The sequence below is a fragment of the Brachionichthys hirsutus genome, chromosome 9 (assembly GCF_040956055.1).
Source record: "Brachionichthys hirsutus isolate HB-005 chromosome 9, CSIRO-AGI_Bhir_v1, whole genome shotgun sequence".
Lineage (NCBI taxonomy): Eukaryota > Metazoa > Chordata > Actinopteri > Lophiiformes > Brachionichthyidae > Brachionichthys > Brachionichthys hirsutus.
The window spans coordinates 12,615,800-12,639,818 of record NC_090905.1 but is presented as its reverse complement, the minus strand read 5'-3'; the positions used below and the strand labels follow the sequence as shown (position 1 = coordinate 12,639,818).

Here is a 24,019-nt window from a genome sequence, read left to right as displayed (position 1 = left end):
ATGGTGTTGGTGCTGCGATCCCTGCTGCCCTGCTTCTGCACCCTGTTCTCCCTGAACCTGCTGCCTGGGGTGGAACCCGCTGTGCCCCTGGAGGAATTCTACCCCTTTGGCAAGGACAAGGGGGACTCCCAGACCATCGCTCAGGACGACGGAGGCTCCAGGCTTGTCAAGATATCTGTTGCGTTCCCCTTCTTTGGAGACAGACACACGGGACTCTATGTGAGTACACAGGAGTGTGTTTTTGCATGTGTGTGTGTGTGTTTGTTTATGTTTTCATATGTCAGTGTATGTGTGTACATGCACGTGGCAGTTGGCAATTGCAATTGACATGCTGAGGATTGTATGCGAGCCTTAGGGAGTTGATATTTGGGACACAGCCAAATACTACATTCTCGTGTCCTTTGAGAGTTTGTGTATGTTTGTGTGCACTCACAAGCTCTGGTCTGTAACCTCATTTGTAGAATATAGTGTTTCCCCCTCCACACACACACACACACACACACACATACTCATGGGTGGAATCACAATCCTCCGTGACATTCACCCCACTTTCCATCCTGCACTCTTTGAGCGCTGGAGTCCACAGAGGGAGAAACTGTTAGCAGAATCAGTGGTTAGCGTTGCGCTAATAAGGCTACAATGAGCTGTTAAAGGAAATGACACTCTGCTCTAACTGTTGCAGCCGAGCATCTGTGAGCAGTTTGTTTTCAGAGAGCACAGGGGAAGGTATGCACACGGAGAGAGAGAGAGAGAGAGAGAGAAGAACAGCGCTCAGGGGAGGAAGCAGAAAGATTTGACAAGGATTTTCACACACCACAGTGAAACCCACTTTGATCTGCCTTTGTCATGTATTGGGTTCAGCTCCAGCGCATGGAAAGGCAGAACTCCTTTAAATCAACACCACCTGTTGCGGTTATGCATCCGTGCTCCTCCTCCTCCTCGCCTTCTCTGAGCCCCTCCTGCCTCCATTCAGTTCAAAGCATGGGCAGGGGAGGCTGAGGAACCATGGCAACAACGGGCAAGGTCAAAGATCGCCTTTCTAAACTAAGCATCTGCGCCAACGGGGTGAGGTCAGCCTCCCGATGAAGACATTTTTAAAACTATTTTGCACACACCGAGCATCAACTGTGACACGAGATTTGTAAGTGCAGCCTGTGAATAGTTTTATACTCAAATGCTCCCGTGTGACAGTCGTCACATTGTTTCTCCAGTGAATTCCAGTGAAGCACTTGTTTCCTTCTACGGCGATACACAATAGTCGCGTTAGACAAGATAAGGAATGTTCCCGGTTGCCTGGCTTGTTGGTTTTAGGCTGAAATGATGGTGTGAGAGGGATAAACATCTGAGCGCACCGCTTTCAGAAATGTGCCGCATCAGCTGTGATGCCATCTCCTGTAACTCTGCATCTCATTGGGCTGCTGCTCTGCAGCCACGCGATGCGTGACACATTGTGACCGGCACTTGAAATTACAGTCACGCTCATTCCGAATCCCTCACCTGAATCCATTAAACACTTGCTGGGGAGCACGGCGATCGCTGCCGCCAGAAAGTCGCTTTGAAGGTAAGATTTCACAGAGCGCTATGTTTTTGGGGGAGTTTCTTTCCATCAGTCTGTGCTAAAGCCACATGGAAGCTGGTGCTGTCTTGCTTTACGGTCATTACTGATTCTATGTGGATGAGCATGCACAGTCACACCTCTGATATCCCATTACCCCCCCAACTTCCACAGCTGAGTGGCACTTCATCCCAGAGGTCTCTAAGGTCCCATCGAATCGTTCCGCAGGAGTGGGGCTGGAGGTTTTCACACATCACTGGGATCACTCCTTCTCCTCCTCCACCATCACCACCTCCTCCGGCTGCTTTATCCGAGAGATGACCAAACGCTTTAACAGAGCGCCGATGTATCTGCAAAGTCTCTTTTTTCATTTTCATTTCATTTGACCTTTATTAATCCAGGTAAAGCCGATTGAGTACAAATTCTCTGCAAAGTCGCTTCAGGTCTTCCAAGCAGTGTTGGACACGGAGTATATATTTATCTACAATTTATTTTGTATAATGTGTATGAGCCATCATGATTTCTACTTAATAAGTTGTAGAAACAAATAAACAGAAGAATATTTCATGATCTGATGTATTTGGTGACATCGTCTCGTGAATTGATTTCCATAGCTTGTTTCTCTTTGTTCTTTCCTGTTCTTAAATACTAGTTAATGTTTTGTGGCATTTTGCCCCTGAGTGTACAGGATAGCTCCAGAGACAGGAAATGGGGAAGAAGGGGGGGGGGCATCCAGCAGGGGGCCACAATTGGGAATTGAGCCCACGGCTACTGCAGGAGGATTGTAGCCTCAGTACATGGTCGCGGGGGGGGGGGGGGGGGCAACATTAACGCTATATGTTTTGTTCCATTCTTGCAGAATTTACCGTCCTAATCTCATTTTCTCAACATTGCAGAAAAGAGCTCTGGTGAAAAACCGCTTTACATTTACATCGCTGAGATTCACCTCGTAATGCTTTTTCACCACATCAAAAAGCATGTGTCATGTCACCCTTTGTATTTTAGACAGTTATCAGAGTGCTGGCTGGAAACCTCTGACCCCTGTCTCTGCTGTATAAATGATTTTTTCACACATACATTTTCATTTCCTTGCACTTTTGTTTTGCATTAACAATACCAGGTCTTTTTTTATTTCCATTATTGTAAATGTTTTTTAGCAATTCATTTTCCTCAGGCGTTTACATACAGTAGCCTCATAGACCCTGCTGACAGCCTCTTCCCAGATATCTGAAATTTCTGTCGTCCAATTTGTCAACAGCAAATACTTCAATAATATATATATATATGCCACCCCAGACTGTACCAATATGTGGCTGTTGTGTTAGTTTACTCTTACATATACAGATTAATGTACTCTGAATTATGTTTTTGGGGAGATAGTACATTATCTGATTTTTCTCACGTCATATATTCGAGACGATAACTCTTTATCGCCTTCCTTAGAATATTAATGAATAGGCTGTAATTATTTTGTGTACAGTAAGTACAGTAAAGTGTAGTCTAGTGTTCAGGTCTCCCCTCAAGTCTGATTTCCTTGTCTTTTATTTAAGGATGACGCATGTGACATTCAGTTGATGGATTAACGACTCTAAGGATAGCCAGTGTAAAGAACACGAAGGAGGATGTCCAAGGTCAGACACGAAGGAACCCAAGTTTAAAAGCAGATGTGCTAAAAAAAAACATTTATTGTTGATGCATAAACTCATAGACTGGAAAGAATCGAGCTTTTCCTGCACATATTTATATTTTATATAGTTGCCTGTAATTACAAATAGTCTCAATTTGAAACGTTTGACCACATTGTGCCAAGAACACGCTATACCATAAATGCAGTCTTTACGGACTTGCACATCTGCAAGTGCTCATCCACTCCTCTCCAGCTCTACGAGTGCGATTTCATTCACGCACTTTCACTCACCGCCGTGTATGGCCCAAAGATGTGCACATTAAATTGTATTCTTTGTTCTCTGCTGGAGTTTTTATTTTATATTTATCTTTTTAAAGGTGTGGGAAGAGAGACGTGACCCAGTGGTGTTAGAAAACAGTTTATCCACCACAGAAAAGATTTGTCTGCACTTTGAAAAGCCTTCAAGTTTGAAAGTAAATGCCGCGCTTCAATGTGATGTTTATGTACAGCTGGATTAGGAGATTGATGGCACTCACACGCAACTGTTCGTTGAATGCGACGCTTTCAGCCAGAAGATGCTTAGCTCAGCTGAGAGCACACGGTGGAAGCTTGTTTATGTGAAAACAGCAAGTTGTGGTTTTACAGCATGGTCTATTTCTTGGTCCAGACTATGCTGGTTGCATTTTCAGGTCACAGTGACGACAGGACTCCAGGAAGTCTCAGCGCCAGGCCAAGAATGAGTCTGGTGCATCTGTTCATCTCACGCTTGGGCAGAGACCAGAGAAAATATGGAACTTCTCAATTTGGAAAGAAATTACAATAATTTTGAAAGCATGGCTTTAGTTTACCTTGCTATTATACATCAATAAAAGTATCTAGCAGTTTCAACTATACCATAAAAGCACCATCATTTCTTTTGAATCTAAAAACTCACTTGTAGAAGTGTTCCTCTGCATTCAAGCCATGGAACTTGAAGTTGAAATGGTTGTTCAGTTTCTACACTTCACTTTAATCACTTGCATCATCGAAGCTGAACGAGAGCCTTTCCACTCGGCGCTGTGGTCACTTCCTTCAACTCCGTCGTGCCATTGGACAAGCTCGTAGCTGTGAAAGCTCCAGTCCTGACAAGGAAAACAAATGTTTTCCCCGAGTTGATCCACAGGCACCTTTTTCATTCTGTGGTTTGTTTTGGCATGACTTAGCCCAGATGAAAGTTTATTTTAGTCCATAAATTTGCTCGGCTCTAAAGAACACCCGAGCAAAATCCTGGATATATCCAGCAAAGAATCGCACCCCCCCCCCCCCAAAAAAGAAAGAAAGAAAGAAGGGCTTTACAGAGTGGAGTGGCACCACCCGCTGACAGAAAGAAGTACGGGGAAGCTTCTAACAAGGTTGACTGATCGCACCTCCTCCCCCCCAGTGAATCTGACCTTGGTCATGTTACAGCATTTAACACAAGGCGAGCTCTGAACCCACTCGCTCTCTCCCGTAAGTGTGATACATGACCAGCCTCCGCTGGATCGCCCGACTGGTTCTCACCCTGCTGAATTCCACGAGATGAAGAAAAGCACAAGATATGGAGCACAGAGAAAGTTCTGCGTGAATTCCTCTGAGGTCGTCCTAACGCTTAACAAATGCACTTGTTTAAGCAGTCCCAGATGCCACAAGCAATTGGATTAGGTAATTAAACGTATTTGCGTATTAGAGTATGAGCTTCCAGACCGCCGTTACCGCAGGTCTCTCTTTGTGGGTGCAGGAGATTTGTAATTCATGTGCATCCCTCCATTCATCCAACCCTGTGCCCTCTTGTCTTGTTTTTCTCCCAGCATCAGATGGTTCTCTGGCTGACCTTCGCCCCCCCCCCCCCCCCCCCACATCAGCCACGTTCTCACCACATCACGCTGATGCAGCGGGGAAGGCTGTGGTCGGGCAATTAACTCGGCCCCTGTGCCGTGCCAAACAAAACTTCCTTTGCTGTTTTTGCAGAAAAATCCTTCAAATTCTGGTTTTCATACATGCAGGGGAGTAAAGCGGAGCCATTTGACGTTGCTTTGTCACTGTCACTTGCCACTCAGCTTGAATGCTGAGAGGCAAAGTTCATGCCAGCGATTAGAGGAAACGGGGTCGGTGCCGTGGTGCGACGAGGCTCTGCTTGTTGATGTTATGCAGAAATGATGTATGGATGAATGGATGCCTTTCATGGGCATTCCGTGATGGAGACCTTTCCTCTCAACTCATGTTTGGTGGATCACCTCTTGGGATGTTCTCTTTGTGTAGTGGCTGCCTATCTAATGAATCATCAGAACTGAACAGATCATTTAAAACCCTGCTAAACACTGTTTTCGCATCTTTAATAGAAATACTAGAATTTTAATTAATTTACCACCTAAATAACCTCATTTTTTCCTGAAGCATCCCTGCCTCTACACCATGAATCAATAATTCCACAATGGCAGGAATCCTATTGTGAAAAACAGGATCGTTTTGGATCTGGTTCCTTCAACTTACAATGTTTACTGTTGGTCCTAAAGCGTCACAAGAAATCTACAGAGAATTGTGAAGCATTGCATGGCCTGTTCTATTTTACTTGAGCTCCTAGGTTTGAAACATTAGTCAGATTCACCCCCTCTGTGGAACATCATGCATCATTCAGCAGCTCGTGTGCCAGATAGTTCCACTGGGCCCTGGCAATCTGCTAATGAATACTGATTGGTCGGTTAAGGACTTACTGCATGCATTACTACTTTTAAAATCCTCTTCAATAGTTTATTCTTCATCACCAGCAATGCACCAGTTCTAGATTTCTAGATTTTGGTTGATTGCTGTTTCTTCACGCTGCCGCGTTTGGCACCAGGGCTGCAGCAGGCTCTTTGCACGCCGCTGTGGATTTTACGACCGTGAGCGTCCTTCCTGGTATGACGGCTTTGCAGGTGCGTGAGCAGCTGAAACCTGGTTTTCTCAGCTGCTGTCATTTCAGGGAATAAATGTAGCATCTGTTTGCTGCAGCATGAGAAGTGCAAACATCCGTTACGGGAGAATCCAACGCCCCGTGCTGCCATTCCCTCCGAGAGGTCAAGCTACCGCTGTTTGTCCACTGTCTTCTCCTCTCCTTAGCACTTTGACTCAAGCCCCCACCTCATCCTGTGGCTTCATCTGGCATGTTAGACCAAGCACGCCCCCTCCGTGGGATTAACCTGGCTCAACTCCCACTGTCTCCTGTCCAGGTTAACAACAATGGCCTGGTGTCTTTTCTGAGGGAAGTGTCTCAGTTCACACCCGTGGCGTTTCCAATCGCTGGGGACAGAAGGGTTGTGGCACCGTTCTGGGCTGATGTGGACAACCGTCGAGCTGGGAAAGTCTTCTACAGAGAGAGCAAGGAGCCCTCCATCCTGAGGAGGGCCTCAGGCGACGTCAGGACACACTTCTCAGAGTTCCCCAATTTCAATGCAACATGGGTCCTCATTTCTACGTGGCTTCAAGTCACTTTCTTCGGAGGCAACTCCCTCACACCGGTACAAACTCACACCTGACGCAGCTTTGGTCCTTTTTGTTTTAGAGATGATATTCAACATTGATAAGTTCATGCCACTGCATCAGCATCCGGTTGTAACACGAGTGTATGAAAATGTGTGAGGTCACTAGACAGTTGATTAAACGTGATGGAGAGCAGAGAGTTAGGATTGTGGCACTTTCCTGCAACATCGCTGTTGCTCTCTCTCTCTCTCTCTCTCTCAGCCTGGGAGTGGGAGCAAGCAATGCTTGGCAACGCATAACATTGTTAAAATAATGATGAAGTTAGAATGAAATATTAATTTACTGTTAGCTAATAGAAGGCTGTAAACAACCATCAATGGGTAAACTGTGAGTAGCCAGTTGAATCCCTTTGCCTTATAGATAAAGGTGCGGACGATCTCTTCAGGTCTTTAAATCACCATCCTGCAGGCTGCGTGACGAGTGATGAAGATGATGAACAGCTGTGTGAAGTGATGTAATGGGGAGGAACCACTGGCAACCACTGATCTAGATAATCTTTATCTCTGAGGAAAGAATCTGGTTGTCACTGGTTGCGATTGGAATATTTCACGCTTTCTTCCTTGGCGGCAGGTTCAGACGAGACCGCTAGTTTCATGCTTGCCTGACATTTAGGAATCTGTGTCGTCAATATGAGTCATACATTAGTGGAAACCAGGAAATGGTTTAACCAAGCCTCTTCCTTCCTGTGCAGGTAAATACTTTCCAAGTGGTGCTCATTACAGATGGAGAGCTTTCCTTTACTATATTCCAATACAATAACATCGCTTGGACCACAGGTATGCACGCCAGCAGTGGAGGAAACCTGGCTGGGCTGGGAGGGATCGCAGCGCAGGTGAGGTCACGCGCCTATTTGCTCAGAATCAGTGAATGCGTGAACAACGTGCTTCTCGTGAAGACGCAGACTGAAGTCATCAGCTGTCGTCTTCTGTGACGTCTGCTTCCTTGTTACGCTCTTCCCAGGCAGGTTTCAATGCTGGCGATGGCAAACGCTACTTCAACATCCCCGGCTCTCGCACGTCCGATGTGGTGAACGTCGAGGGGACCACCAACGTCGGCTACCCGGGCAGATGGGTGTTCCGTATAGACGACGCACACGTGGAGGTGGGGGGCTGCAATAACTCAGGTGAGAATGCTCTATTCCTGTTCTCCATCGTTTTGCTCCTGAGGTTGCTCTTACGTTGACCCCTCCCCTGCAGCATCCGTGTGCCCACACCTGCGACCGTGTCTGAACGGGGGCCAGTGCATCGACGACTGTATTACAGGCAACCCCTCCTTCACCTGCTCCTGCTTGGCAGGCTTCACCGGCCAGCGATGCCAAATCGGTGCGTTATGATCGATTCCACTTCCTGCTCTCTTTGTTCTTGCCACACACGCAGCACTCTGAATGAAGGCTCGTCTATCTGACTTCAGCCAGAAAAAAAAAACTTATGAAAGGAGGCTTTAAGGGGACTTCCTTAATACTTTATCGTCTTCATTCTCCTTAAGCATTGCCTTACCGACTGACCTCAGCCAGAGGCGTTCCTCTGATTCAAGGATTCGCATTACCTCCTGTCTCCGTGTCTCTGCAGATGTGGATGAATGTGCCTCAGATCCCTGCCAGAATGGAGGGACATGTGAAAACCAGATTAATGGTTTCATCTGTCGGTGTCCTCCTGGATACACTGGGAGTCAGTGTGAAACAGGTACAAAGAACGCTTTTCCTGAACGCCGTGATATAACATGGATACGCTTACGTTTTTATTACCTGCCCCGGTTCTGTTGTTTCTGCTGGTATCCACAGTATTATAAAAATAAAGCGCTACATATCTGAGACTTCTTTTCTGTTATGTAACGCATTCTTAAACATTTCCTCGTGGAAAACGCACCAAACTGATTTCCTTATTTTGACTATTTGTATTTCCAGCATTTGTGTTTCTATACAATTCTGTCGAGTGGAAATGTGCTTTAAAATGTCAATTTAAAATGACACCTGGCTTGATGAAGTCCACGAACCTTTCATTTTACACAGTAACAATAAATGACTCACTGCCCATTAAAAGAGGCTGAAGACCAGAAAAAACTTCATTTGAAGTCGTTTTCTGCCTCATTAAGCACAAAAACGTATTTGAGAGTATCGTGGTCCGGACTGCTGGGAGCTCCTGTGCCTGTTCCCACAGTCCAACCTGTGGAGACGGATCAAACCGCTTCTAATACCTTTCACAGCCAGCAGCACATACTTGCAGAGTGAGGGGAGCAGTGTGGCGGATATATTAATCAGCTGAGTAAATATTCCTTGAGTCTCTCTAACGCCGCGTGTGTGTGTGTGTGTGTGTGTGTGTGTGTTGCAGACATTGACGAGTGCAAAGACAAGCCGTGCCTCAACAACGCGTCATGTGTACAAGGCGCTGGCAGCTTCACCTGTGTGTGTGAACCGGGTTACACTGGCATCCTGTGTGAGACAGGTGAGCCGGGCTTTTTCACACTGGAGAGGAAAGCCTTTCTGCTGCTTTCTACATCAAACTCCGCCTGGAAGATGTTTCTGTTCGAAAGCGCTTCCCATACTGTTCGGAGAAATGGGTCCAGGTTGAGGTTTCATTCGTTTGCAAACAACTTGTGTTGCAACGAACCTCTGTGAAGACGTTAGCTGAAGTCAGGTTGCTTTTCAGAAGGGACCGATGTTGCTCTTCCTGTGATGGATCATTGTTGATATTTGAACCCAATGGGGATTTGAATTATCAGATCTTGCACAGTTCATGAATCCTTGTATCTACATGAGATGGGATTACTCCTAATACCAGACACCTGGTTACTGAAACTCGACACGTTGAGAAGGGAAGTTCAGCGCCCTTAATCTGGCTCTATGTTCCTGAGTAGGTTTTTTTATTTGAAGACTGAAAAATAATAGTTGGGAACTTAATAAATGGCAAATTAACCCCTGTTTTTTTGTGCACCTTCTAGACATAAATGAATGTGAGTCTCAGCCTTGTCTGAACGGAGGCGAGTGCATCGATCAGGCGGCCAACTTCACCTGCGTTTGTCCTGCCGCCTTCACAGGAACGCACTGTGAGACAGGTGACTTGAACGTGGACGAGAAGAGCATGTTTTAAAATGTATCTTCATAGAAGATGTTGACCTAATAAGCTCTTTTTAATTATATAGCATTTTTTCCAACTAGAATCCTGATTGCGAGCCAAACGTGTGTTTTCTCAACAGCTATGAAAGCAAATTATGAGCTAAAATTCCTGATCCGGTTACAGAATCTGACAGGATGGTTTGAAGCATTTTTCTGGCGTAGTTGCTACTGCAGTGAGCAAAAGTTTCTGTTTGTCCATCAGCCTAGCAGCAAACATAATAAATCCAATGAGGTATGTGTCGGTTTTGCTGTTTTGCCACCTCCACAAGTTTGGTTTGAGGGTCATTCTGAGAGAATTACAAAATAAATCTGATCAATTGGCAAATACTCAAGCATGAACAGAAATTATTTTAGTGGGAACTCACTGATCTTGGCTGTTGAAGGATTGATCTACCTGTCATCAAAAACCTTTGTTGGTTTTCTGACAACAAAAGCAGAAATAGTACACAATAGTACTCAAACTGGATTTTATTTTCACTGGATTTGCTTGCATAGATCTGTCTTTGATTTAAAACCGCTTTAAAACATATTGCCATTGCATAATTCTGCCGGAGTTCAGTGAGGGAATACGTATGTTTTGATGCTATTCGTATGAAGCCCTTTTAAAGCACGCTCCTGTTTTCCTCTCAGAGCTGGTGGCGCTTCAGGTCAATCCAACTGGGGCAGAAAACCAAACGGGTAAAAGCAAGTCAGCCACGGCTCAAGCGCTTACGAATGTTTCCGCAGGTACTTTGTCACAACTTTGTCGTGCTTTTCTACGTGCAGCTTTGTGCGAAGAGGGAGACTGTAGGAAGAGCCGGATCTGTGAATACAGCAGCCCAGGAATCTCCAACTGCACGTGTGCGCCAGGCTTCTATGGTGACCAGTGTGAAGGTACTGTACACCCGGGCCGGCCGGCTGCAGGAAGCAGGCAGGTAGAGGGGGCAGACTGGTGCTGTTAAAGAGGAGCTGCGCTACCCCACAGGAATTTGGAAGTCTGCCCTGGCCATAATGATGGATTATTGTAATTATCAAAACTGACATGGCCCTCACCCGCAGTTTACTACAGGAACCAGTCGCTTGATGTTGTGTATAATTGTTTTACAGCACGTTTTTATTAGTTTACCAACAAGAGGAAGCGCTTTGTCTAGACTTAGAAAGGCGTCTTTATGAGTCCAAGCTACTCTTTGGTATTCAGGTCATCTCTTCAGACAGAGCTGTTAAAATATGCATGCTTCCTCACCGCCACGAGTTCCTCTGGAAGTCGGCCATTGCTCCACGTTGTAGATTAAAGCACAGCTGCTGCTTACATAGCCACAGGGCGCTTAGCACAGAATATGCAGAACGCTATCATCCTCAACTAATGACCTCCTCCGCCTTCTCCATTATGTTTAATGGCTGTATCGCATCGTGTTAGATTTTTACAATGATTACAAGACGCTTGAAGCTGATTCAAGCTCTGGTCGGAGGTTAGTGTCATTGTCTGACAGCAGTTGTTGCAAGAATTCTTCTTTCCCCACCGAACGCTCTTTAATAGCATAGTATTTGAGCTATTGCAAATAGCTTGAGCTGAAATAACTCTTAAATCTCCCAAATAGTTTCCTGCCCTGCTCACATGGACGGCACAGTGGAAAAAGGAGCACGATCCTCCGAGGAAGAGAATGTGGCGGGATTCAGAAGTGCCTAATCAGGTTCTCAGATCAAAGGGCCCGGGCCGCACAGGTGGCCAATGAAAGTTGCAAATTAACAATCCATTAATTGCCCTCGGGGGAGCCGTTCATTCTGGTCACAAAATATGCTCCATATCATCAGGAAAAATAAAACCCTCCACAGAGCTCCCGGGACTTCAAAGGGAGCCATTTAGCTGCGATGCGGCCGCATCCTTTGATCCACTGCTGCAATCAGGAAGGAGAGGAAAATAAAAACATTCATATGAATGGTATGGAGCGGATGTACAGCATGCTGAGTGGTAGCCCTCTGGTCCTGCGACCTTTGTTGGGGGGGGGAAATGAGGGAAAGCGAAAAGAGAGTGAACTGATAGAGTTTACAGAGCAGCAGATGAAAGACGGCGGCATGTTGTACATGTGCTGAACATTTGTATCTGCAGCCTAAGCTTACGCACAAGCCAAGACTGAAAACTGTCTGTCCAACACTGAGTCTCTTTCTCTCTCACTCTCTCTCTTCCTGTCTCTGCAGAAGAATGCCTTTGCCAGAACGGGGGTGTGTGCGTGGACAGCAATGGGACATGCGAATGCCCCTCAGGTTACACAGGACTCTACTGTCAGTTTGGTGGGTGCAACCTGTAGAATCCTATCAGGCATATCTCCTCAAAAACACGCTCTGTTGTGTGAATGCGAATTAAATGTGTGACTGCATTCCCTTCCCCTCAGAAGTAACTGAGATGCCATGCAGCAACAGCAGGACGTGTCCTGATGGAGGCCCCTGCCTGGAGTACGGAGGCGCCTACCTGTGCACGTGTCAGACGAGTGCAGCCGAGCATTATGCAGACATGAAGGAATTCTACCCATATGGTAAGAGCCTCAGGCACAATCTCTGTGTCCCTGCATGAGCTGCTGGTTTCTATAGCGACAAACACACGGGTCTTAAAGAGTGCCACTGTTTTAAAAGGAACAGTCACATTTGTAGTTTTACGATGACCTTTTTTATTTTTATTTTTTTATGATGTGTGAAGAGACATTTGAAACCTGAAGTAACCCGTGTTTTCAGATGTTGGTGCCGCTCGATTGAATGAAATTAAAGAGGTTTACCATTTCCCAGTACGGTGGAACACAGTCAAGTATCGGTGTGTGTTTTTCAGTACAGCCCCAATCGGTCTGCGACTCCTCTCCGTGTCTGAATGGGGGCTACTGCTACGAGCGGGACGGAGGGTACACCTGCGAATGCAAATATGGCTACTCGGGGAAGCACTGTGAAAAAGGTAGCATAACTTTAAAACTCTCTTGGAACACATTCACATGAGCTGATCCCTTAGGCAAAACGTCCCCCCAGACTGATGTGTTTTTTACTCATGCTCAAATCTAGCTATGCACCAGGAAACATGTCATTACTCGTAATGCTGCTTGAAATATTACAGCGCTGAAAGGCTTATGATAATTTGTACTTGTTGTCTGAGTTGTGAGCTATCATCCTGAATTATGTCTTGAGTTGCAAACAACTGGAACCGATTTATTTGTGTGTGTGTGTGTGTGTGTGATTAAAAGCGAGACTCCTGCTTCATGGATCCCCTTCTCTCTGTCTCCTTCTAGTTAGACTCAATACATGTGCTTCTGGTCCCTGCCGCAACGGAGGCTCCTGCAAAGAGGAGGCAGGGAGCTACAGATGTGTGTGTCCTTACAGGTTCACCGGAAAACACTGTGAAGTGGGTGAGTGCTGCCCTTGAGCAGTAGCTTTTAGATAAGTCTGATTTTGGATAAACTTAATGAACAGAAAATATCGATCCTCCATGCAGGATCTCAGCTCCAGTAAAGTTTGGTTGTCTGTTCGAGCTAAGTCAGCCTCTTGGTGGTTGATCGTGCAGCAATGCACAGCCAGAATTGGGTCTCCAGCAGAACTGCCGTTTTCACAGTGTGTCTGGCAAATGTTTGCAAAGCATCAGCTTTTCAGTGCAGAGAGGACGTCCTGCTGATTTTACCAGTTCGACTGTGCAACCTCCTTCCACAGATGGGTGGCGTTCAGTATCGACAGTTCTACAACCTATGGTTCAGGGGAACGTGTGCATACCAGGACTTGAACGACAATTTTTCATTTTTACTGATCTAGGAGTGATTTTGAAGCTTGATTTGACTTTTTCATGAGGTTGCAAAAAAAAGAATTCTCGTGATCATCAGAAATATGTCTTAATATAGAGATACATGACTTAAGCACTAATCATTAGGCTATGTCTCTCTTTTACATGAGTTTTATATCTTTAAACAATGACAGTTAAAGCAGAATGCTGCAGTCTAACATTAAAATAAAGGTCCTAGCTTTTTGACGCCGCTGCCTTTGTGTTAGAAGTTGTAGAAGAGTGTCCACACATTGGGTCTGAGGGCCAAAACAAATTCAAAAACATTTTATGTGTTCTTCTTGTTTTTGATATTGGTATTGCGTCATCGCATTGCTTAATGCTGCTTTGTCACTTTGGGCTGGATTTTGTTAAAAGCCTTAGGAAGTAGGATTTGCCCTCGCTTGTAAACACAACATTTAAAGATGGCCACGCCTAATCCTGCGCGCGTCAGGGCTTCATGTAATGAAAATCTAATACCTTGACAGCACTTGAAGACGCTATGCAAATAACATTGTTATTATTTTGTTGTTCTAGTTGTTATTACCAATGATAATGCTCACTTTGCATGTTTTCTTGCAGGGAAGCCAGACCCCTGTGCCTCCAGCCCTTGTCTGAATGGAGGAACGTGCTTTCACTATATAGGAAAGTACAAATGTGAATGCACTGAGGCCTTTAGCGGCAGGCACTGTGAAATCAGCAGGAGCTCACCACCACCCTCTGCAGGTAAGCAGACGTTGCTGAATATCCGAGTGGCTTTCCAACCGAAGATAATCTTAGCAGTGTTGCTGCACTGGCAGCCCCACCATCACAAATATAGAGCGTCTACGTTAGCTATTTAAAGTAAGACCTGATTAGACTTTATGATTCATGTCTACATACTCTGATAGCATGCTGGAGGTCATTTTAGAAGCACTGAAACAGAGAGCCTGGTGTCCTTGGTGAGTGTTTGCAAGCTTTGTGTTATGGTGCCGCCATGCTGACGTTTCGACTGTGTTTGCGTTCAGAGATGGGCTGTGGTCCGCCTCCCAAAGTCAAGCATGCTGAGGTCCAGTTCTCCTCAACAACACCAGGCTCGGTGGCTGTGTATATGTGCCACTCAGGCTTCATGTCCGTGCCCAGAGCCACACAGAGCATCTGTGGTATCCAGGGGGACTGGAGCCAGCCCCCCATTTGTGAGGGTCTGTAACCAAACACATTAACATTCACTCTGTTACTGAAGCAGAAAACAAAAAATATTTGTGCTGATGTTGATTTATAATGAGTTATAATGAATTCCCCGTCATTACAGAGATCAATGAATGCTTGTCACGGCCTTGTCTCAACGGCGGTACCTGCCGAAACCACGTGGGATCCTACCAGTGTGAGTGTCGCGATGGCTTCAGTGGAAAGCGCTGTCAGACAGGTAGAGCCTGGTCAAAGTCCTCTAATAGTCGGTGCCTAAATCCAGACGGCACTGATGAAGTTCCTGTGTCTCAACCACCTTAAGACATAAATGAGTGCCAGTCAGAACCCTGCCAGCATGGTGGAACGTGCGAGAACCAGCCCGGCTCCTACATGTGTCGCTGTCTACAAAACTTTAAAGGCCAGAATTGTGAACTAGGTACTTGGCCCACACGGCCTATTGACTTACTTTAATATTCTAACAGAGAATATACAGGACAGCGGTCAAATTCTACCATAAATATTTGTGTTCAGAGCAGGACGGGTGTGAGTCCAGCCCTTGCCTAAACGGTGGTGTGTGTCGGGGTTACCGGAGGAATTATTTGTGCGTGTGCAAAGAGGGGTTCTTCGGGGACCAATGCCAGATGCGTAAGTCACTGCCTGCCCACAGATTTATTGATTTTAAAAGGTAATTCATGCAACTCTACTCAGACGGAACCATTCATATTAATTGCCTGTCTTTGCCCCCCCCCCTAGTGGAGAATCCGTGTGTACTGCAGCCTTGTGGAAACCGTGGCCTCTGCAGGAGTGACAGGAAGGGCAACTATAACTGCGTTTGCAAAGCAGGACACACAGGCAAAGACTGTGACAAAGGTCAGTAAGAGTCAGTAGGTGAAGTCCACCCTGTTCCCCCCGTTATTTCTGCCCGACACGCAGATGTTCATCATCTGAATTACAAAGATGACTCTGTAATTATTTATAGTGTGGATGAGACATGTAAGGTTGCCACTGTTCCCAGACCTGCTGCCTCCCTCGGGTCTCCACGTGTTGCGTGTGGAGGAGAACGAGCTGGAACTGCGCTGGGATCAGCCGGAGCCCTCTCGCAGCCTGATCAGCGGGTTTATCGTCACCTATGGTCCTTTGGGCCGGACCAATCGGAAATCGGATCTGCTGGACAGGCACAAGTCCACGCATGTCATGCGAGGCCTGATCCCTGGGGTGCTTTACAACATCTCCACCTTCTCCACCAAGCGTAACACCAACAGCAACGATGTCAGCCAGCCTGCCACTGCACTAATACGCACAAGTGAGCACACTCTTTAACATTTCTGTGCAGTCACATTTGTTTGAATGCACACGTGGATGCGTTTTCATGTGAATTTGCGTGTGCTTCCGCACTAGGGCCTCGGAGGGTGGAGCAGCTGCAGGTGGTCAACGTGTCCTCTTCTCAGGCATGGCTGAGGTGGATGGTCCAGGCAGCTCGTCACGCAGCAGTCAGCAGGGTGCATGTGTCTCTGCTGCCTTCAGATGGGAGTGATGCCCGCACTGCTGTGCTCAACACCAGCAGCACTGAGCATACCTTCAGGTCAGCTCAAAAAATCACCAAACTGCAGGATCCCATGCGTCCACTAAGTGGTGCTGTTGTAGCACTTCACTTGAAATGGCTTTTGTAGATTTAGCATATCACCACTATAGAGGGCACTGTTTCATCTCTGTTGCTCTTATTTAGTAAGGGCAGGGATCCCCAAACTACAGCCCGCCTCCACATTTGGCACGGCCCCCTTGAACAATACCAGAGACCAAAAAAGTTAATTTATTTATTTGTATTATTACTTTCCTTTCCATACCACATGATTAGCCGGTGGGGGATCAATAATGGTATGGGGTGCATTTAAGAGGGGTCATTAATTTGATCTTTTGTTTCCTAAAAATAATATTGATAGTGGATAATATATTAATATTCTGAAGAAAAGCATTCTTCCTTTCGTTTGGGACAATTTTAATGATGATCACATACGACCAGTGACAAACCTGGAAAGAGTTATTTAGTTATTATTTATTTTATTAATAGTGTTACTATTTATCTCCTGGCTCTTTTTTTCTGTGAATAAAGGGTTATTTGGCGGCTGTCTGGAAAACAGTAAATGTTTAGGCACCCCTGCCATCGTCACACTCTTCCTACAAACTGACCCCGGCCCTCCATCAGAGAAGGGTAAAGTTATGTGGCCCTCACAGGAAAACGTTTGGAGACCCCTGAGTATGGGTGATAGGTGTCATCCCTGATGTAAAATGTAGGTGTTCAGGTGCGCACTGTCAAAAAGCAGAGGTAGAAAACAAGTACACAAGTAAACACACTTTAAACTAGCAAGAGAAACACAAAGCAGGAGCTTAAAAATTACTGATTTTTTTGTTGTTTTTGCTGTAGTCCAAAGTTTTTATGTGCTTCTTTGTGTTTCTTAGCTCATTGCTCGCTGGTCAGATGTACACAGTGGACGTGTTGACCCAAAGTGGAATCAGACCCGATGAGTTCCCCTCCACCAGCCACTCGGCTGGACCACTGCAGTTCTGGACAAGTACATTCATTTGTACTCACTTAATAGCTAGCATTAGATTACTTTTTTTTTAAAGACATTGACTGTCGTCAATGTATGAGATTATTTTATGTTTTATTATAGGTTGTGTCACATAAAATGTTTTTATGCATGTGAATACATGAACCCTTTAGTTTGATCTTTTTTTCTGCATATATAATCTAAGTAGTTTCCTTTAAGCCCATGGGATCAGGACTCTTCTATGTATATTGATTATTTTTCATCAGGCGGTTCTGATTATTAGCTGGAAAAGAAGGATCCAGGAAAAAAAAAAGGATCACTTTTGTCTATAACTAAAGAAACCAAATAGAACATTGATTATGCTTCAGTCTGATCTGAATGGTGTTTTTTTCCTCAGAACCTCTTCCACCACAGAATCTCTCCCTCTCACGTGTGACCACTAACTCTGCGCTGATCGCCTGGAGCCGCCACCCAAGACACATCCCAGATGGCTTCGTGGTCAATGTGACCCGCGGGTTGAATACACGTAGTCGCTTCCTGCCCAATGGGAAGCTAGGATCTTATACCCTGCGTGAACTGACACCAGGGCAGCACTACAATGTGGCTCTGACATCCGTCAAGAACACAGGACAGGAACAGATTCACAGCACACCTCAACACCTCGCCTTCACCACCTGTGAGTGAATAGAAGAACATTTCTGAATCTCACCTGCACTGCTTTTAACAGTGGGAGAAAATGGTGCCAAATTTTTAATGCCTCCCCTGTTATCAAGCTAAAGTGGACACTGAGCAGGTCTAGGTGGCTTATTGTGATGCTGCGTACATGTTTTGTTTGTATTTATCATGTGACTTTACTGAATCCATCAGATTTGATATGGTAACATGCACATGTTTTAAAATAAATCATGTTTGATTTTCCTTTGACTCAGTGCCAATGGAGGCAAGATCTGGCAGAAGAGAGCGGCCAGCCCTGATTGGACAGTCAGGACGCACACTTCCTCCATCTCAGCCGAAGGCCACGGCAGCCACAACGGAAATAGGGAACTCGGAGGAACTGCCCAGGTACACATAGAATACTGGTGATTATCTAAAGGCCTGCTTTTGATGCTAAGCAGTTAGCATTGTTTCCTGTGTTGCAGATACACAGAACTCGTTGACAGAAGGGGGAGAATAGCAGCCAAGTTCACTCACATGCCTCGAAAAGCGATTCGGCATCGTGCAAGTAAGTACAGGCGGGAGGGACGAGAGTGAAGAGACGGTACCGTCAGTCATTTATCCAGGAGGAGGACAGGGACACTGCTGCATGTCTCTTAAAACATCAGTGAGACACATTGGTGTCAAACAGTTCTGGTGTACAAATACATTTTAATTGTTATCTAATTTACTTAAGTTTGATCTAATTTCACTACACAAGGGGTCATGTTTAAGTAAATTAAGAAGCCTGTTATAAGTGAGCGGGTCCCAGTGCCTGTGTTTATAACTGTCCAACCAGGGATGTAATGTTTCATTGCTGTAGGCTGACGAATGCACACATAATCTGCCGGAGACATCCTGTAGTCTGCCATTTAGTCTTTTTAATGGGGATTCATGGACAGGCATGTTTTTCCTTACAGAACCTGACCCTCCAATCAAATTGGAGAAGATGGAAGAAACGACAAATAAGATCAGCCTGGCGCTGGAGATTCAGGAAGATGGTGTGAGAACGAAACCTGGTAGGTGTTCTGCTGGTCGTTCCAACAGGGGCCATTGTTTCTCCCGTCTGTTACATGACGTTAATATCTTGTTTGAAAGAGACTACCTGTGTGTAGATTGGCAGTTGTGTTATGTGTGCACTGAAACATCAGAGTGCATGATAGCCATGAAGACCCAAAATTAAGAAGGCCGATTGGTGTGGAGTCCTTCCAACACATGGTACCAGCTGCATATGGAGCAGCGGCTCTGACACTCGAACCCGATATTCATTGCGGATGTTGATGGCAGCTGTCGTCTTTCAGAGCCGCCACCCGACTGCCGCAGTCTGTCCTGTCAGAACGGAGGTGCGTGCGTGAATGGAAGCGGCTCTTTCATCTGCGACTGCGCTGCAGGGTTCAAGGGCAGGCGGTGTGAACTGTGTAAGTGAATGTGCTGCTCTCCACCCTCGCACGTACACACGGGGTGACTTCAGTCTATTTAGGCACACACACACAATGATATACAGTATTACTATAATGTAAAATTTAGTTTATTATTTTTACAACTAACGGAAAATAATAAAAGTCCACTGTCACTCTGAACAGGATCGATTATATAAAAAGTGGATGGATAATATAATGCAATTTCAACCCAAACAGTAGATGCTTTTCTTTTTCTTTTAATGGGTTTATATGTGTTTCCGGTGAATGACGTCTGCTCCTCAGCAGTGTGTCACGATGCTGGTTTTATGATCCTGCTTCTTCTCAGCAGAACGGTAGCATCTCATGGTGGGAACCTAAGGCTAAATCTAGGCTTGTTTCATCATTTAATCTGACTTAGAGCACTGACTCCTCGGGTCGCCTGAAGGCCGAAACATGCTCCGCAGACAGCTGACCACTCTGACGTTCAGCACATGAATGGCCTGGTTAACCAGAAGGCTTCCGGGCTGAACGCACAACAGAACAACGCTCCTCATTATTTCCACTGCATGGCTTTCCTTCCTTTTTTCAGGGATTCTGTGGTCCTTTTTTTTTTTTTTTTAACTCAGTGATTCCTTTGAATGCTGGCTTGAGGTTGGGAGGCAGCATTTTATTGTCAATGGACAATATCGTCCTTTGTTCGCTCACTTTAATGTTTACGCTGTCTGTCCTGTATGGCCTAGTTAAATAGTGAGCTTTTTTTTAAAGGGCTCTGGCTTTGACAGGTTCCCTTGGGTTAAACTCAACATTATTGTCCTTTGGACACATTTATAACAGACAGTTTTTGTGTACTATTAATTAAGACGGCTCCTTTCATCACTCAGGACGAAGATAATCTCTCCACGTGCACTCCCTTTACATTGAGGATAACACTTAACTGTTATAACTCAAGCCACCAGATGGATGACAGCCAGTAGAAGCGTTTCATGTCCTTGAGTTAACGAACATGAATCCATGTGTACATTTATTATTGTAGCGGATTACATGCTACCAATATTAATGATCAATCGCAGCAATGAGTTAGAAGGGTAATTAAAATATTCTTGATGAACAGGAAGTTTATTCACTGAGGGAAGTATTGAGATCATTGGCCTTCGTACGAAAAACAACCCACTCGTTGAATCATACTGCAGAAACAAGCGAGGCTCACAGAGAGTCTCGACCTACGGTTTCTAAACTCAGAGTTTTTAACGCAGAACGGGTAGTGATAAATGTTTAAGAGCAAAGCCCGTCAAGGACTTCAGATATTTTAACACACTAGTAGACATCACAGTTTAAGATGCTGTTTACACTCGGCCTCTGAGCTAAAAGCTCTGAAGTGCAACCAATCTGAGGAGAGCGCAAAAAGCGCGACACCAAGTGATAAACATATTGAAACAAACCGAACCGTCAGCTTGAGTCCACCAATAAGCAGACGGTGATGAAGCTGTGCGTGAGGAGACACTGGACATACCCTTGGCTCCTCTTGAGTCTTTTTTTTCTTCACCTAAACATCCAGCGTCAGATTGTTTAAACATTCCTTTCCCAAAGTCATCCATCAGGCAGAGAGCAGGGCCCAGCTCCGTCTCACAGCAGACCCCTCCCTGTTCACAACGCTTTGTGCATTCATGCCTCTCATGTTGTATGACCGCTGTTTGCAGCGTGCCAGCGACTACCACACCCCTGTACCCGCCTCTACTCTGAAACCAAGAGTGTGCCTGTTTGGGAGGATGGAGTGTGCCACTACCTGTAAGTCTTCACCGTAGATCACCCTACATGATAAGACTCATCATGACATGCATCGTCTTTAAACTGCATTACAAAGCTGCAGACAAACGGAGGTTATTCATCACTTGCATTCATGAGCGTGTCTTGTACTTCACAGGTACAAAAGGACATATAAAGTACAGCAGGACGTTTGTTATCGAGAGATTTGTGAACCGGTGCCTCCCAAGAAAAGTCAGAGTAAGTTGAGAAGCGTGAATAGTGTTTTTCTTTTTTGAGATATCCCAATGCCATTGTTCTCATCACCTTGTGCTGACGTTCCCAACAGCCAGAAGAACAAACAGACAGCAATAAAGGTTTGTTTGCCTTGACACAGTCAGTGAAATAATATTTATATATAATCCAGTCAATTTATATTTTCTCGAGGATCACAACCATTTCAAGAATCATCCCCCACCCCCCAAAAATCATTGTTTTGTTTTTTTTTCCAGAAAACGCGGATTCTGACGAAAAAGAACTGTAATCACTGTCGTGTGAAAAACTTCCATTTGTTGTTCATAATGTACTTGAAGTAACTGGTTATGGTCATGTTTGTGCTGAAGAACCCTGTCAGAGCTCACTGTAACATTTTGGACACAAACCATCTGAAGATAAGGTCGTATTTGTTTGTTCCTGAGAGTTGTGTTTGTGTCTCAATTCTTCACCAGAGGAAACACAGCCCAAATCATTGATCAGTCTGATGACAGATATTTCACAGCGATGGTCAGCGGTCCACTACACTGCATTAGAGACCTGATATACCTCATTTCCATGCTGACACATTAGGAGAGGTTATTATGTGTGATTCAGCTGCAGGTCTGGACCTCAGGTAAATTAAAGTGGAGTGCTCTGAGACCAGATCTCTTTCTTATACTCACCCCATGATCTTGTAAATATGCGGGTAAAATTCTCCAAACGACATCAATTCATCTCGTCCTCTGACAATGGGGCACAGTATTTTCTTTGTATAAATGTATTTCTCTGTGTCTTGGCAGGCATCCCTGCTCGCTACTCTGTAAATAGTGTTTATAGGCCATTTTGTAGGTGAATATTTTAATAATAAAAATGTTAAAATGTTTTGTGTTTCTCTTGCCCATTTTTGGCAAAAATGTTTATGGGTGGTGGGATATTTGCAGACTGGATTTTATCTTCTAAAATTAATCAAGATCCTGCAGCAAACATTCTTTGTCAATGTAATTTTATATCAGCATATAGAAACATACAAATATTGCCATCATCATCATCATCATCACAAGTAGTACTAGTAAACCCATTAGTCGACCCAGATAAGCATTTTTCTCTCTCTTCGGACACAATTCACCGAAATCACAAATGTTTCACCAGCTGCAGGAAAGGAACCTAACCCCAAATAAGAACAAATAATTATGCTTCCATAAATTGCTGGAGGGGGGCCATTAAAAGGCTTGGGGAGTATGAAATAATGTGCCTTTTCTTGCACATAAACTATTAACTATCTTGACAGCCATCATAAATAAAACAAAAACATATTTTGGAAGAATGGTGTTTCTGGCTCGAATAAGAATTCCAAGGAATATTGATGCTATTTCGGAGCATCAAAAGCACAATAAGACAAAGTGTTCAATCTCGACAGTCAAAATAGGTTTGCCTTTATCTACCGTACTCACTGCAGACATTGTATGTCATATGGAGGGTTACGTGTTGTGTACTCTATATGCTTTCACACACAAAAAAAGTGCTTATCAGAATTTCATGTTATCCTTACCCTCTCATTTGCATCCTTTGCTTGACCAGATTGAACAGCAGTATTTGGATGAAAAAGGATTTAGTTCCATTCACTGCGGGCCTATAATTAAAGAGCGGTGGCCTTACCCGTGAAACATAAACTAAAGGCATTCAGAAGGCAGTTCAATTAGTTTTAGATTTTTAGTTTCAAAGCTCAGGCCGAAATAGTTTCTGTGGCCTCGTTAAAATTATGCCCCCCCCCCCCAAAAAAAATATTATTTAGCAGTGTTTGCAGTTTAGTTTGTTTGGGATAATCATCCCACTTGTTCTCCAGACGTGCGGTTTTCATGGTGCCTTCCGGAACCTCGGATTATTAGGATTTATTTCGCTCACACATTTATTCGTTTCGAAAAAAGTATTGAAAATAGTTTCAGACCCTTTTTTGCAATACATCGAAAGATGATAAATGCTTATGCTTTACTTATAGCATGTTAACGAATAGTTTTGACACTTATTACTATATTTATTAGTGACTTCCTAAGTGCTTAAAGGTACGAACAAATGTTAAATTGAACACACGGACAATGATTATGGATCTGGATTTAAAAATATATTTGGCTTTGGGGTTTCATTCATGAGATATAATCTAAGATCATTTTATGATTCGTTGAGTTCAGAGTTTATTGATTATTTTCGACAACACTTGAAGGCCGCACTCCACTCCAGCGAGTGCCCCGCCCCGCCCCCTCCTGCTCCAAGTGAAAACCGAGATAGCAGCGGTGGGGAAGCCCGTGGACGGAGTGCGCTGGGTGAATTAGCCATGTTTGGGTAACGTTTTCATATATTTATCAGTGTGGTGGTTTTCGTTGTGGATTTTATGGGCTGGGAAAACTTCCAAAATACCAGGAACATTAAAAACATTCAGCGGCCGAGGACGGTTTGAGCAACGCAACGAAAGTTAGCCTGCTCCGGCTAACTTAGCCTGTCAGCTAGCAAGAAGAGACAAAAAAAAACAAAAAAAAAAACATCCAGCCGAGTGGAAAGAGATTTGCGGCTGAAAGTGGCGCCGCGGCGGAACGTAGCTAGTAATGTTGCCTCTCGGGATTAACTTCAGA

The 24,019-nt window shown here is 44.8% G+C and overlaps 1 protein-coding gene across 1 annotated transcript; it reads left to right on the top strand.

Moving 5' to 3' along the window:
• Positions 1 to 22,240, top strand: sned1 (sushi, nidogen and EGF-like domains 1). The gene is made up of 32 exons (XM_068743400.1): positions 1 to 219; positions 6,407 to 6,694; positions 7,408 to 7,548; positions 7,677 to 7,839; positions 7,913 to 8,038; positions 8,285 to 8,398; positions 9,044 to 9,157; positions 9,654 to 9,767; positions 10,459 to 10,506; positions 10,594 to 10,701; positions 12,004 to 12,096; positions 12,198 to 12,338; positions 12,626 to 12,745; positions 13,074 to 13,190; positions 14,174 to 14,317; positions 14,599 to 14,772; positions 14,883 to 14,996; positions 15,081 to 15,194; positions 15,290 to 15,403; positions 15,512 to 15,628; positions 15,774 to 16,061; positions 16,157 to 16,340; positions 17,216 to 17,328; positions 17,705 to 17,983; positions 18,237 to 18,369; positions 18,447 to 18,529; positions 18,921 to 19,019; positions 19,302 to 19,418; positions 21,098 to 21,185; positions 21,322 to 21,401; positions 21,494 to 21,517; positions 21,653 to 22,240. Exons 1-32 carry the CDS (start codon positions 1 to 3, stop codon positions 21,682 to 21,684), a joined length of 4,203 nt encoding a protein of 1,400 aa, XP_068599501.1. The 3' UTR covers positions 21,685 to 22,240.
• Positions 22,241 to 24,019: the final 1,779 nt, after the last annotated feature.

Bases quoted from the DNA above. Each gene is read 5' to 3' on its own strand.
- sned1 (XM_068743400.1), top strand. From the start codon at position 1: ATGGTGTTGGTGCTGCGATCCCTGCTGCCCTGCTTCTGCACCCTGTTC. The intron at 8,399-9,043 runs GTACAAAGAACG...TGTGTGTTGCAG, and splicing joins TGGGAGTCAGTGTGAAACAG to ACATTGACGAGTGCAAAGAC. The intron at 14,318-14,598 runs GTAAGCAGACGT...GTTTGCGTTCAG, and splicing joins CTCACCACCACCCTCTGCAG to AGATGGGCTGTGGTCCGCCT.